We start from the raw sequence: 16,929 nt of genomic DNA on the forward strand, positions 1-16,929 counted from the left end.
TTTGGAACTTCAAATGGCTTGCATACCACTCAATTGAAAGCTTTGCTATTACTGGCTGCACAGACTAGGTCAATATCAGAGGAAAGACGTTTCCTTCAACATGACAATATCCCATAAAAGGCTGTGTAGAGTGCTATTGGAAAAAAGAACTATAATATGATACTCATCTACTTCAATGACATCAACTTGAAATTTGGGCAGAAATTCTAGTATGTGTGCCAATGACAGTTTTATTTCATTGCAAAAGTGAATGCATCATCTTTCAAGACAAATGCACTAATTATTCCAAAGTAAGTATTTAACAAAAAAAATCATAAAATAATCTCATTATTTCCCCCTCCAATAATGACTCTAACTTCTCAACCCACAAAAATTATAATACTAAGAACACATGAACCACAAAAAACAACACATTTTACCTTCAGCAACAACTTCTTTCCATGCAGATTTCAGAGTTGCTGTGACTCCTTGATGAGGTTTTTCTTTTCTTTCAACTAGCAACAACACTTTACGATCAGCACCAGAGCCAGGTGTATCAAAGAGAACTTCAGCAGATTTAAATGCTGACCCTGAAAATTAAATTCAAAGATAAATACTCAAATTAAATGCCATACGTTTTTCTGAGGGCTTCAAATCCAGTTATTTATTTCATATCTGATCAGCAGCATATTTTTACTATCAGTATTCACAATGAAGATTAATAACAATATTTATGTGATACATATTTTGTAAATCTTTTCTTATTGATAATATTTTGCAGTAAATATCTGTAATTGTGGACATACCGTCCTTCTTAAGTTCAGCACGGAAGTGGTATTCTGATACATCATCAGCCTCAATACTGACAGACAGATGACTAGGCCCATTAAGAGGATAAAAGGCAGCAGCATGTGTTGGTGAAACCCAAGGAACACTCACATTACCACAGAATGTCAAACCACTCACTGGAGATAACTGGTCGAAACACCCACGATACTGTTTGTAGTCATTTCTGTAAAGTGTTTCAAAAAAATTAAATTTTAGTGTGATGTATCTCTTGCATGACAGTTCATGATGCTACAACACATTTTTCTCATTAAACTATCATACAAGGGGACAGAGACATATAAAAGAAAATAAAGTGAAAAAGCTACCTTCATAGCGCTAAGTGAGCTGAACATACAAAGTTGAATAGCAAGATAAAGCAATTTCATCTTTTGGATATGCAAATAAAATATAACAGTACATGAACAAGCAGAAAAAGGTTGATTACAGTCAATTCAAACAAACATTTTGCGCAAAGGTACTGCTCTAAATTATTTACTATATTTTGGCACTAAAGAGCTTTTAAGGAAAGAATTTTATGACTTTTTTTTTTTTAAACATACATCCGGCAAAATAAATTAATAACTATTTTGAAAATGTTTGTATATTATTATTATTATTTTCTGTGTGTGACATTATCTAAGGCAAAATGAAACAAATGGTAAATAGAAATCTGTAATGAGATGATGAATTCTTTCAAAAACTGCTCATGGATATATTTCTAAGAAAATTACAGAAAGTAAGGCAGGTTATCACGATTTTTATTAACTTGAGACATCAATAAGAAAATAATATTTCTTAAAGACTCTCAGCATTATACACTGAAAGCAAAGACATCTTAATTCTGAATATGAAATGTGAACATGAAATACAGGTATTTCTTCACATATAACTAAGAGTTTCCTTGTAGTAAGAGACGGGATATTTAGTTTGCACAACAACAACAAGTGAAAAAAAGATAACTCTACTGTCCTTACATATAAAACAGTAAAACTGTAGCTTCAGTCAAGTGATGGGAGTTGAACTGACTAAAAATTTTTGAAAAATATTATTTCCATAAAATAATCAACTACTATGGTATACAGTCATTATGTATAAAATGTTAATATTGTCCTGCCTTTGACTGTAAATAATGTTTTTTAGTTTACTAATGGCGAGTCTCAACTGCATATTCATTATCAAGTGGTAGCTAAATGCATCAGCCCAAGTCAAAAACCACCTGACCACCACAATACAACATGTCTGTATGTGAAAAGTAGTAATAATAAATATATTAATTCTGAAAATCAAATGATTGGAAATACTAGTTACAATGGTAGTGGATGTTGTTATAATAACAACATTATTCAGCTCACAAATGAACAAATAAAAGATTATTCTTCCACTCATACAGTGCATTTATGTAATGAACTAATTCTAAGGAAAATAGATTTGATTACCCTTGCAAGTTAAAATGAAGTGGTGTGGAAGTTTCTGGATGCCCTCTTTCCTTAACTGTAGTAAGAACATCTGTTTTCACATCAATAATATCTTGTTTCTTCACAGGCAGGCCAACTTTAATGTCTATGCCAAGATCATTCAAGTTATGTACCGCAACATTGATACCCGTTGATGAATGCACATTGTAATCCAATTTTAAGCCACCTTCCACAACATAGGCATCAACAAGCAGCTTTCCAGTAAGTTCTACTGCAGCACTGGCAATGTAAATATTTAGATTCATTAGTTTCTGTAGTTGCAAGCTTTCATATATGTGAAATATATGGTACATATGAAATTAATGTGAATAAGTGATACACAAGTAACACGAAATGTGAAAATTTTAACACCCTAACCATATAAACTGCCAACAAGCTTTCATATAAAATTAAGTTCATTTTTCTAATCATCATATTTCCATAGAAAGTACTTCTCACATCTGTATCAGACATGTCCTACCTTATCATGAATTTTATTTTTTTATAATCTGATTTATATGTAACAAATTTTGCATGCTTCTTACAATAAATAGTAAATCACAAGGCACCTAATGTATGCAGGCCAATTCCAGGTCAAATGCAACTTAATTCTTAGACAATTCCCAGACAATGGTTGCAGTCTCATTCCACTTTGACATAATTTGGTGGCCATTTCAGCGCTATACATTTTTATAGTTGACTATATCATAATGCATATTTCATTGGATTATTTCTTCTCTAATACTGTCTGTGTTTTATCTCATTTGGTTTCATATTCACTTTCTATAACATTTCTTCCATGTACAAATTTTTTGGAAAACCCAAGTCATTCATTACTTGTAACCTGCTCTCAGACCTCATAACAATCACTTGTAATTATTTCTAAGCACCTGAAAAAAACATATATGACTTTCTTTGAGTCAAATTACTAGTAAATTATTTGTTTTTCTTTGGATGAAGTTAATTATGAGATAGCTTTCTTTCATTTTAGGAAGTAAAACCTCTGAACCAGTGGTATCTAAAATCACACTTCCTGCATTCATTGTTATCAAGTGAGAAATCACAATTGTTAAAAGAATGGACTTACATTCAGTGTGAGCAGATTTCTAATTCCCATCTAGCCATTCAGCTTTACATTCCCCAAAATTACTTATGGGTATGCTGTAAGTTTGGAGTAGTTAAGTCCATTCTTATTTAATTTATGATGTGTTCACTATCTAGTGACACTGTCCTGGGTGAAATGTTAAGCCTTGATCTATCTATCTTGCAGTTATTGTTGCCCCAGCAACTATATACCTTCCTTGCTTCTCTTCATTCTGATTTTTTACTTTATTTAAACTTACAATTAGATCAAACATGTAATATACCAGTACTTATAAAAGTAAACCATCGGTTGAACTGATAATACTCAGAGTACAAAAATATTATTTCTGTTATTTCTATTCCGCTGCATTTTGTTGTACCTACCTTCACTACATGACTTTAAATTTTTAAATTCTACTCAGGAATGTGGGGCTCAGTGGGTTAAGTACCAGATTACAAACCCAAAGATATAGGCACTGATTCCCAGACAAACCTAGGATTTAGCTTCTGTCACTTATCATTTCTTTCACTTCTGGTAACTAATTGTTAATGTAAAACAAATGCCAAATGGCACCATGATTCAAAATCCTCATTAAACTTAGGTCCCCCAATAAATTCATGTGTAAATCTTTTAAAATATCAAAGGCATACTGCCTCTAATAGGACCATGAATTGTAAGAAACTGGTGTCCAAACCAACCTTCACAATCAGGGCAACTTTATTATGATGGTAGGAAAGGAACAATACTATATCTATTTCAGTTTTAAGGAAATGCTGGACAAAACTAGCGATTTCTGTTTACAAAAAAACTCTGAGATACTAAAGCTTCTCAAAAATCAAATCACAAAGCAACTAATGATGTACCCAAATATCCTAGGCATTTTCATGCTACGTCACTACAATTTCCATCCTCAATATTAAACTGAAACTCATAATCACTTTCCTGGACTAAAAAAGAATATCTTTAATACTAATGTTGCTGAGGAGTAATTGCGTGTTTGCAGAAGTTCTCTGGAAGTATCTAAGAACAATGAAACCTTAATAGAAATTTCTGAGTGTGAAATGTCAGATACTACTTCCTCTCATTAAAAAAGTCTCTCAGGAATTTAGTTTGTCAGTGGTTCAACATTTTAACTTAAGTCTACTGCATAAATTGAAGATCAGTACTAAAGGGCTGAGATGTAACTGTCCAAGATAAAACTCATATGTTTAAAGTGACATTTTTTAAATCTTCATATTGATAATGATATAGTATTTATTGCCATTTTTGTTGTAAACATTAATGCCACGACCTTCCTTTCTTCTACAAGGTATTTTTGAATGTTCAAATGATTTAAACATTTTTTTTTCCTTCGATTGTATTTTTTAGGCTAAATGAAAACTACTGAGAAAGGTACTTTACATAGTGGCAAGGGGACATTATAAATCTTGCATTACTGAATCTGTTACAGTCTGTTTCTTTGTATGGAAATCATGTTTCAGTTAACTGCTACATTTGATGGATATTACTGTACACACACACACACACACACACACACACACACACACACACACACACACACACACACACACACACACACCAGAGTAACAGGCATTACCAATTAATATATAAATTTACCTTGGAACAAACTCTAGCCTGAAGGCTGCATTTTCTGGTTGACGGAGTATAGAACGAACATCTACTTCACCATTAAGTTTCAGACGTGCAGCAATACTTCCATCAATGGCTAACTTCAGTGGAAAACCAAGATTTGTTGGGTATGACAACTCTGAATCCAGGAATGTAAAGTGAGGCTCAAAGTCATACTGAAATACCAAGAAGATTGATATTATCAAACAAAAATGTTACTTACATTGACATAAGCATGATAATACTTAAGTAAACTTCCTAAAGATTTCTTTAGAATTTTACATTAGAGATTCAAGTAACTAATGGAACTGACACCTGGTAACTTTTTATGGAATGATACCTATCTAGAAATAAGAAAAAAAGATTTCATTAACACAGCTCACTTCCTTTGGCTTTATAGTTTTTTTAAAACATTTTCAACATCAGGTTTACTAGGCCCTGTTTATGCCTTCTTTCCTCATTTTTATTCATAACTGGATTAGACTTGAAAAGTTATTGAACTTTTGGACCTCCATAGCTGAATAATGATTGAAAACCACCACACCTGACATATAATTATGGTGGTTTTTTTCCAACACTGGATTAGACTTGATATTTAAAACAGGCAAAATAACCATGTCATAATCATAAGTTCTCAACTAGGTTAACATTAGTGCAAGGCAGAATGGCTTGTGGTGTTTTTGGCTCTATTGCTACTCCAAATGAATCACTAATATACCATACATTAGTAATTATATTATGAAAAGGACAGCTGATACCATTTAGCAGAGATGCTGAGTTGCAGATAGGCACAACAAAAAGACTGTTACACAGTAAGCTTTCAGCCAACACACACACACACACACACACACACACACACACACACACACACACACATACAGACACACACACAACACACACAAATCACTGTCTCTGGCAGCTGAAGCCAGACTATGAACAGTAGTGCATGAGGGACAGACAATAAGATGGGGTAAGGAAGAGGCTGGGGTGCACCCAGTCTTTTTACTTTTCTCTTTTTCCTCCCCCCCCCCCCCCTCCCACCTTCTGTCTAACCTCTCGACTGTGTGTGTGTGTGTGTGTGTGTGTGTGTGTGTGTGGGTGGGTGGTTCCCTCCCCCCAAAGGCCTCTCGGAAAGCTTATCGTGTGACAGTGTTTTGTTGCGGCTATCTGCAACCCAGCATCTCCACTATATGGTGGATAGCAACTATCCTTTTCATAATATTGTTACATTCCATCCTCGATTTTTCCATTGTTTGGTACATTAGCAATTTTATTTTATCAGTTTCAAGTAAGTGACAGGTGATAGGTACACAAATTGTGTATAATCTACTCAGCTTCACCCAGCTGCCACAGTAGGCCATAATCCACAATAGATGACAGTCATATTAACAAATCTAATCCAACAATAAACTACAAGAAACTGGTTTTCACAAATGCTATGTTAACTTAGCCGGTGTCAGCCAAATGGCACTATCTCAAAATTGAAGCAAAAATGGAAAGCAACTGTAGTTTCAGTAATGGATAAAATACTGACAATTTTAGTAAATCATAAACTTGTATACCAGTAACTACATTGTGGGCAATGATTGGAAACTCTCTATATAAAGCAATAAATGAAGTAAAATGATGTTAGCTGAATCATAAATAACAGACAGTGTACTATTGTATGCACAGTTACATTTACCTCTTTGATATTTAAATAACTTAGTATTTAGAGGTATTACATACATTAAATTTCTTGCTTTTTTGTAGTCCTTCATTAATTGTGTCAAATACTTCATCAACTACATGTTCAGAAGATTTTTGCTCATGTTTCCCATCATAATTAAACCAAGCAAGTTCTGATCCAAATGTTTTAAGGGATAAATCCAAATCAAGACTTCTGTCTTTCTGTGAAGGCAGTAAGGAATTATAAGCCTGAAACAAAAACCATGCATATATTTGACTTGACACAACAGTATGAAAGTTTTAAAGTTTGAAGTGATTTATTTTAATGTAGTTTCTAATGAACTACACAAGAAATCACAGTCATAACCAGAAAATTTACTTTGGTATGGTAATGTCAATGAAGATTTCTATTAGCAATTAATCAGTAGAAAAATATGTAGACTGCTTACTTTTAGTGACAGAATTTACCTGTTGGCGGATATTCTCCACAGCATCTTTTGAAACTGATCGCTTCTGTCTGAATGTTTTCTCAAATCTCTCTGATATCCTGCTGGCCAAAGTTTTATACTTTTCCTGGAATTTATCTACAAATTCATCGTCATCCTCTGACTCAATATATCCCTTAGGTCCCAAGTATGATTCAATGACATGGTCCAGATTTTCTGTTCGTGCAGCAATCTATGAAAATGCAAAATAGAAGTTTGTGTTAGCAAAACAATTTGTCCTTTGCAGTCCAAAGTTGAACTAATAGATTTAGCTTCATATTTGTCATTTAACAGGAAAATAACACATTATTGATTACAAATGCATTTCCTTGTCATATTTCTGTCATAGGTCTATACGTCTCCTTTGAAATAATCTAAGTGCAACAATATGAATGGACCCTTACGTATAAGTTATTTTCAAAAGATAACTATTAACAGCTCCAACTACATTCTGTGTGAATTTTACATGTTTTTGTTAGTAATCCATATATGTCTCATGACTTAATAAAGGCATAATATTGTTTTGCTGTGACAAGAAACCACCAGCAATGGCTTTACATATTCTGTCTTATACTACTGCCCAGAACAATATTAATCCTGGAAAAAGAAATTAAAATTTTACAGGCAGCATTGAGAAGAAGAGCTAACATGCTTTCCTTTCCCTGTGCTACCTGTGGTGGAAGTCAGCTATAAAATGCAGGCTCATCCTCTGTCTGAGAATCAATTCCCCAGTAATTGCATTTAATGGGTCATCCAGATTGTAAGTTCTCCACTATATCATTCCCCTCATTCTATTTTGATAGTTAAAACAATTTATTAATTTATATGTGTATCTCTCAGACATTTTAAATTTTTCCCTCTGTGTGACACACACAGGTTTTATATCATTTTTCATATCCACTCATGTCACATGGCTTTAAAAATGATAATAATGAACATGAACAATAAGAAATATAGAGTCACTGAAAAATGTGTAAGGTTAACAACACGTGGATTTTTAATAGTACACTAAAAACGGTGTATTGGAACTGATGATGTAAACAAGTATGAAACATTTTCCACTTATTATAAATATTGCTATGATATGGCATCCCCATTAAAAAGAATTAATGTGACACATACCTCAAAAACATTGTAGGAATGCCCAAAAATATCTGCTGTCAAGTTTAGAGAGACAGATCTGGGCAAATATGACGATTGTGAGAATATGACATTTGATTCAACTGATGCTCCAGCATTCAGGGCATCAATAGCGTACGAAAGTTCATAATTCTGTGAGTACTTTCGAATATCACTGGAAAATGTTTTCTTAGCTTTTAATTGCCCAAGTTTCTCTTTGGCCTCCGCTTTGCTAGGATCTGTTGACGCCTGAAGATTTTTCAAGTGGGAAACAACAAAGGAACCAACTGAAAAAAAATTTCATGAGTTAGTATAATATTCAAGAAATGTAATTTTTTTTTAATCATGAAATTGCTATGGTTTATTCCAGTTCCTTAAAATTTAAATGTGCATCCATTCGTATATTACATTACATTAATGATAGGTGTATATAATAAAAGTGTTTCCATCTTCTTGATAATAATGTGCATTCTTGTCTTTGTTCACATATTTTTTACACACTCCTATATAATTACACATAATGAATATATATCACCAACATTATTCAAGAAATACGCTACTTGTAAGAAATGCCCATACCTTGGATGATAGGTTCATTATCTAATAAATTACTTATTGCTTTCACCACATTATCACATGGACATTCAACCACAGCCAGATAGGCTTTGATTCGTAGTTCTGAATCTTCCACATGATCACGGAGGATTTGCAAAGCAGCCTGTTTTAACTGTAATGACAATAATACAAATTTCAAACATGCTGCAATAAAAAACTAGAAATTAGAACAGTGTTAATGCATTGTGTGAGTACAGTACTGTACATTTTTTCAAATATCATTTCATTCATGTTATAATGAAAATAAGGATATGATTGGTTAGTTGGATACAATCAAACTTCATTATAAGAGTCCCTGACAACAAATATTAGCACATATTTCTAACAGCTGTTGCTAAGTTTAAGCAATAAAGAAATGCAACCATTTAAATGTAATAGAAAAAACCCAATATCAGATGACAACAAAATTCTCTTATTTTAATTTGATGAAATGTCTATGCATATATAATGCCTTCTAAATGATAAGTGAAGGAGCTATTGCTCAGTTGTGAACTTATAATCAATAAAGATGTATTCAAAGCCCCAAAGGAAGTCTCACTATTTTTTTGCAATTTATGTTCCACTTTAAATACACATACCACATGAAGAAAAATGGTAAATTTAAAATATTCCCCCTGATGATTGACGAGATAGATAAACAACAGAAAATAAAATTGTGGATGACAGTGCTGTGTTGCTCATTATATGAATTATAAATGAAGTAGTTGTACAAAAATATGGAACATACAGGTCATAGAGATAATCACAGAAGCAAGTTTAATCTGCGTTTACATTTTATTTCCATTTTTCTAATAGCAATAACATATGAATGCTGTATTCAGTTACCAAAGAAATTTTGGATTTAAAATTACTTAAAAAATATTTTCCATAAGGTTATTGTTATAAGACAGAGTACGTACATTCTTACGGCAAGGATCATTTTGGATGACCTCCAGTGCTGCTACACGGACTCGAGGTCGCAATGATTTATCTAATGCCAGTTGCTTCACTTTCTCTCCTAGGGCATTATTAAGATGATGGATGTTCCCTAGAGCTTTAAGGGCTGCGATTACCTGATAAGAAAATAAATTATTAATTGTACTAATCATCTGAAAGTAAATAATTTAGTAGTTTTAATGTTACTTGCACACTTACTCGATTTTCTCCTGCCTTTGATGTAACACTGGCACTCACATGCTTTGAAAATTTGCTCAGAACTTCATCAAATTCAGCAACATTTTCACACTTGTGTTCTCTGCAATAACGGCCAATAAAAGAACCGATGCCGAGGAATGCTTCTGTTGGCAAATTCTTCTGGTCTAGTAAGCTCTGTAAAAAAGAGATTTATTTTAATTTATTTCAAGAGACACACAGTATAAAGCCTCATCCATTACAAACCAACTAAATTGGGAGACAATCGAGCACCTGCCCTATAGTTCTGATCTCTCCCCATTTTGTTATCATGCTTTTGGTTCCTTAAAAGAGGCCTTGAAGGGTCAATAATTCCTGTCAGATGATGATATGCAGCAGGCAGTTATGGACTTCTTCCAACAGCAGGAAACAGTGTTTTACCAAATGGGTATCTTCAGCATGCTGTGACAGTGGGGTGATTGCTGCAGTGGTCATGGTGATTTTACCTGATTGGCATTTTTATTCTGGACTGTATGGCCTTTGTATGGAAACTTTTTGATCATCCCTTGTACAGTAACATCCAACAGTCTCTTCTGGAACATTTACATAACATTAACTCATGGCTCTACATCTAACTCAAGTTGCTTATGAATAACTGAGAACTTTTTGGATAATGCCCTGCATAACATGATAAAAATAACTGTGACAAGTTTCATGTTACACAACCTGCATATTTATATAAATAACTATAATATTTAGCCAGCCGCGGTGGTTGAGTGGTTCTAGGCACTTCAGTCCGGAACCACGCGGCTGCTACGGTCGCAGGTTCAAATCCTGCCTCGGGCATTGACGTGCATGATGTCCTTAGGTTAGTTAGACTTAAGTAGTTCTAAATCTAGGGGACTGATGACCTTATATGTTAAGTCCCATAGTGCTTAGAGCCATTTGAGCATTTTTATAATATTTAATGTTGTGTAGGTGTTATTGTAGAACAAAATATTGCAACAACTTACAGGTTTCATTGTAGCTGTTGTGTAATAACTTGATAGCTCACATGTCAAGAATACTAACCTGTCACAGATAAATTAAACTGCTCATAGTTGTGTTGGTTTCAATTTATGTAGGTTCTGTATCATTTACTCTTACCCATTACGGTAAATTCTTAATTTCAATGATTCAAGACATCATGCGTTTAGTATTTGATCCTATGATCACTCTTTAATTGTGAACTCCCTACCTTTGTTTTGTTTTGGTTAAAATCAAGTAATCAAGTACTTTAGTAGTTAATTTTTTTTTGTTAACTATTGATTAAACTCTATACTTACCGATATTGAAACAACAGATTTCAGTGATGCATGCTGAATGAAGGCCAAGCTTCGGTACCAGTGGTTAGTAGTTATTTCTTTAGATTTTAACAGGAGTGCAATAACTTCAACAGCATCTCCTGTGCTTGTCCTGAACAAGGCATCCAGTAGTAGGTTCCTACATTATAAAAGTAAATAAATGTTGAGAAAAGAAAACTGTTAAGTCAATAACTTAGTCATATATAAATTTATCATATGTTTCATGTCATTTATATTTTGCATCATTGTTCCAATGAACTACAGTGACAATGTGTATTGTGTGAATGGAAAATAGTGCACCACTCAATGTGTCTTGTTGTGGATAGCTACAAATACCATTATGCATATACTGAACAAACTGATTGTATGTTCTTTACACAGTAAACTCAAAAGAAACCACAAAACCTGTGTGTTTGTATCCTCAAAATATATAATACATGTCATGGAAATTTATTCAGGTGATTAATACTCTTAAAGTCTATCTCAGAGTACATTGGTTTATATAAATCAGCAAAATGTCATTAAGATAGCATTAACACAAGAAAATATAACACAAAGGACATGAAATTTGAGTATGTTTTGACCACACTAGTTCTACACAAATACTCAATCCTGTTTATGTCATCTGTATGTAACACACAGCTGTATGTTACAGAGTAGGATGGCCACTGCTGCTGAGAGAGTGAGAGGGGGTATCTGGAGTATCCAAGTTCACAGAATGGCACTGATGTTTCATTCACCAGACTTCATTCGCCAGACAAATTGGGATGGAAAGTCATTGATAGTTTGGAGGCATGTTAGTCTCAAATGTAAGTGGCCCGGTGTATATACTGTAACCCTTCTGCCAATATGGAAGCATAGGGTCAGTATACATAACATATAACCAAGGAAGTTCAAACTTTTGCTGATGACTGTGCTTGATGACAAGTGTTCACCATTATGTACTGTAAGGAATAGCATTGATATCTCATCCCAATTATGTTCTACACTACAGTGTGTGTAGCAAATTTCATAAAGATAAGAAAGTGGATCACATTAACATCCATCAAACAACAGTGAAAGAATGTCTTCAGATTAGTCAATGTCTGTGTGTGTGGTGGCACAACTTTAGATGCATACATAAATTTCCATGTCTTTCCATGTGGTAATACAATGCAAGTTCTAATGATAATGCCAGAAGTCATGACTGTCCTATGTGATAACAGCATTCATCCACAAAGAGCCTGTCTTATGGCAACAGTAAAGTTGGAAATACCAGGTTGGTCCCCTGACTTGTGTCCCATAATGTCTATTTGGAATACTCTCGCAAGGCATCTTGTAGTCTTTTTGCAGTGCTTATGCCCAGAGCTTTGTTGCAATGAGAAACATTGGACAAGACGAATCGGTTAATCTTCCTATGGGTGTCAAAATGATCATCATTCATATCAGCATACACCATTATATGTAACAAATTAATCTTCCTATGGGTGTCAAAATGATCATTATTCATAACAGCATACACCATTATATGTTAAGTGTGGTCTATGTTGCTTGTGCTAAACTGAACTGAGATTATCCAGTTATGCACATTTCAAATTTTTATTCATTTGGATTTCGTTATTTGTCTGAAACAGTGTGTTCATGTTTTATTCATACCATGTCATGTGTTATAATGGTAGCTACCATTGCCTTTGACACATGCCTATTTGAATTATTTGACTATAACTATACATAACTGCAAACAGCCATTTATCAAATATTCATTTATTTCTATAAACCAGTTTTTGAGCCTCTCCAGGCTCATATTCAGAAGGGGCATGCAGAAGTAACATATTTACATCTGTAGAGTGATGCTGGGAGATGGCACATACAAAAATAAATATGAAACTTATGCATACCCCCATCTGGAGATGAGCCTGAAAAGGACTGAAAACTAGTTTATAGAAATAAACAAATATTTTATAAGTGACTGGTTGCAGGTATCAATGAATATACAGTGATGGTGTTCTACAATATCTATAATTGGATAAGATTAATCTATTTGATTTATTATTATTTTCATATGCCTTGCAGCACATAAGTAGGTATAGTGTTTTGTTCATTCAGAGAACTTTAATGTTCAGAATATCCACAAGTTATACCTTGAATTACCACACAAAATAATTGCAATGCACACCTCACAGTATCTAATTAAATTTGTCATAAAATAAAAGTTAAAGTTAAATAAGTGATGAGTGTTGTTACTTGCTTGACACTAAAACTTGCTTGACACTGAAAAGGTATCATAATGTGTAGCATAAAGAATGTTGCTTAATTATTTTGCCTTAATAAGATAAAAATTGGTTGGTCCCTACTTTTTCACACAGTAGGAGTTAACAATTTGTATCTGCTGTTCAAATACTTTGATACCCTGATAGACAGCTTTACTCACTGGAAGTGAGTACTGACTAACACCAAAACTGATTTTAAAAGTTGGAGAATAAGATTCATTGTTTCACACTGAAACATGTGGAATCTTTTAAACATATGATATTACATTTTACAGTTCAGTGCAATTTTTATAAGATATATCAGCTAAAGTTTAGGACTTCATACACTACCTTGCAGCACGTTTGTTGCTAAATCCAGCTCCGGCCTTTACATCATTGTAAACCTTAAGAATATCAGCGGAAGAAGACTGACGTAGCACAGAAACAAGAGTTCGAAACTTTGCTGCAGCATCAACAGTGACTCCATCTTTTGTAGAACTTTCAGCGGCATGTAGAGCAGCAGTAATAGCACTGCTTCCTCCAGGCACACTTTCCAAAGCATGAGGTGCTTCAAACACTATTGACTTAGGGACTTTAAATGAAGCTAGAAAAGATCAAGTTTAAATGTAAAGGAGTGTTGCTCAAGGAAGTTATATAAGATGTCTATGTCAGTTAATGCTTACCAGATATATCATATTTTATTAAAATCTATAAATTAAATAACATAAAAATGATAACATTTTTACAACTATTAAGATACAGTTATACAGGAAAGCAATATTTAATTATAGTTCAGCAGATTTGAAACACATTCTTCTCACAACATCATAAAGATAGACAATATGCACAGCATTAAAAGATCAAGAATGACAAGAACAGTGATAGCAGCGGCTGACATTTCAGAAGTTCTAGATGATATAAAGAGAAAAAGTAAGTGACTTTTCTAAAAATCTGATTCCCACAGATTCTCTGACACAATGTGTTAATTACAGCATTAATACATATAGCATGTAAATACATACTGAAGTTTCACATCATCAAAAGTGGATGTATGAATACTTGCAGTTCTATTTGTACAATAAATATGGAAAAAATTTGTAAGTAATGGAATATTTTTATCTCTCAATTTATGTTAATTTGATGGATTAGCTGATTTAAAATTCAAAACAAGACTTTAATATTCTGCTGACAATAAATATCTAATACAGGATGAAAGGTGTGATGGAATTTTTTGCACACTTTACAATGGGACAACTGCTGGCAAAAAAATTATTTATTTAATAGTTATAGACACCCAAGTTGTCTTCTTGCTAAATGTACTTTATACCCAGACAGAACAGACTCAGATAAGGATTTATTTTTGGGAAAACTGCTAAACTGCACATTTTTATGCAAGAGGCACTTTGACTTTGAAGTTAAAGCAAGAACTCATTACTTGTGATGGACAGTGTTAAATACTCAAGCAAATCATGCCAATATTTCCAACATATGTGAGGCTCTGCTGTAATACCATATGGAGAAGTTAGGTATATGTTAAATAATGTTTGTCACTAATGATCTGAAGATAATTTCAGTTACATTAACAAAGTAACTGGATTCAACAGCAATTAAATAATTGCTTTTAAACTGGGCAGAGAAACTTTCTGTGAAACACAAATGCACAAATTGCTTTTATAGCTCATAATCTAGAAAACAAAACACATATTTCACAAAACTGAACATACCAAGTGGTGGAGCTGGTTGTGCATTGTGTGCGGTAAGGGTGAGTTTAGTTTCCACAGTGGTTTTTGCTCCATTGCCCTGGTTTGAAAATGGGCGGAAAAGATATGATTCACGACTGGTAGCACTGACAATTAATCCACCTTTAATTTGTTGTTCTACATGTAAATCTGCATCAAGCAATGGTGTAGCATGTAAGTCCTGAAACATATTCAAAATAATTCTAAAATGCTGCAAAAATTCCATAAAATATAAAACTGCTTTGATATGAGGTTCATATTATTTTTATTACAATAATATAGTAATCTTAGTCATATTTAATATACAATAAAATGGACTGATGACTGCTGGAGTTGAAGTGTGTAATTGAGAATGTATTTTTATATTTCTGGACAGAAGTACAAAGTTCTTTTGTAGGAGATCCGTAAAACAAACTTTGTCTTGGTCAAAGTTTCTAACCGTAAGAAATGTCAAGTAACACCATGATTTTAAATGCACATAATGCAGATAATCATGTAGGAGTGCTAATCAAGAGATTACCTGAAGGCAATTACAGAGTTCACAGTCTCAAATTTATTTAAGAGTGAAGTTATGGATATGCCAATGAGTACATTATGTAGTGCCCCTGATACGATAAATACCAAAAAATTGTGTGAACGTAAAAGAGTCAAATAAAAGTTTTACCTACCGACTGTCCTGTAAATCGAGTTGATAGTATCTCTTGTATTAGATTCTCACGAGAAGCACATCTGTTTAAGTTCCTTGATTTTGAGATAACAGTCACATCACCACGTTGACTATGTCGGACATTTGTTGAGCAAATTCCAAATACATCCACCTGTTTGAACAGTAATAAAGACAAAAAATCTCACAACAAATAAAGGAAATGTTCTCTTGCATTACTACACAGATTGTAATAATATACACCACACTATAAATACTGAGAATTTGTATAACCAAAAACTACATCTCACTGACAACTTACCTCACTGGCTGATGAAGACTTTGTGTTTGGTATCTGAAGCAGTGAAAGTATAGCTCTTTTTATATTGAGACTGCTTTGGTTGTCACCTTCCTCAGAACACAGCTGCTTGTTGATAGAGTTTCCTTTGAAGTTTGCCAAGACTGGGTGTGCTTCGAGGTCCTTCAGGTTTGCATAGTTCTAGATAAACAAAAATGCAGGAGTAATGCATACATGACACAAATAGAGTGCATCAGTACATGCTAGTTTGCAACTGACTGAAAGCAGAAGCAAAAATCATATTTACAGTGAGGACACAGTCAATACGCACAAAGCTAATGACACGCCCACAGATTATGTGTAAGTTAATGTAGCTCACCATGCATTACAAAACTTATGGCTAATGAGCAGACTGATGGCATAACAATGTTGTCAGAATGAGTATGCTGAACTTTTCCTTTATTGATTGTTTTTTGTAATATTTAACCAATTACTGATTGCAAATTCAGTTTACACAATTACTGAAATTTGAAATGTATTGACAGTAGTTCTGTTGATGGAAATGTATGTACTCATTTATGAAGATCACAAAAATTTAAAGATGGAAGGCTGGCATAGGACTCAAAGAGATAAACTTTCATCTGCAAGTTCATATATTTATCCAACAAATGTTGTAAATAAATCTTTGTATCACAAACTTGACCGAA

At 33.5% G+C, this 16,929-nt stretch overlaps 1 protein-coding gene across 2 annotated transcripts in view; it reads right to left on the reverse strand.

The window, feature by feature from the left end:
- The window catches only part of LOC126471173 (apolipophorins), a 124,141-nt gene that overhangs the window by 73,674 nt on the left and 33,538 nt on the right, over window positions 1–16,929 (reverse strand). For both annotated transcript variants that reach the window (XM_050099277.1, XM_050099278.1), the window contains exons 4-18: window positions 16,247–16,423; window positions 15,950–16,099; window positions 15,267–15,462; window positions 13,894–14,146; window positions 11,297–11,453; window positions 9,996–10,169; window positions 9,761–9,913; window positions 8,826–8,973; window positions 8,250–8,533; window positions 7,111–7,320; window positions 6,703–6,891; window positions 4,963–5,150; window positions 2,244–2,501; window positions 786–991; window positions 420–569 (exon numbers count right to left, since the gene is read on the reverse strand). In XM_050099277.1, coding sequence (XP_049955234.1) covers window positions 420–569; window positions 786–991; window positions 2,244–2,501; window positions 4,963–5,150; window positions 6,703–6,891; window positions 7,111–7,320; window positions 8,250–8,533; window positions 8,826–8,973; window positions 9,761–9,913; window positions 9,996–10,169; window positions 11,297–11,453; window positions 13,894–14,146; window positions 15,267–15,462; window positions 15,950–16,099; window positions 16,247–16,423 — 2,893 coding nt within the window. The remainder of the gene's footprint in view (window positions 1–419; window positions 570–785; window positions 992–2,243; window positions 2,502–4,962; window positions 5,151–6,702; window positions 6,892–7,110; window positions 7,321–8,249; window positions 8,534–8,825; window positions 8,974–9,760; window positions 9,914–9,995; window positions 10,170–11,296; window positions 11,454–13,893; window positions 14,147–15,266; window positions 15,463–15,949; window positions 16,100–16,246; window positions 16,424–16,929) is intronic.

This window comes from Schistocerca serialis, chromosome 3, assembly GCF_023864345.2.
Source record: "Schistocerca serialis cubense isolate TAMUIC-IGC-003099 chromosome 3, iqSchSeri2.2, whole genome shotgun sequence".
Classification (NCBI taxonomy): domain Eukaryota; kingdom Metazoa; phylum Arthropoda; class Insecta; order Orthoptera; family Acrididae; genus Schistocerca; species Schistocerca serialis.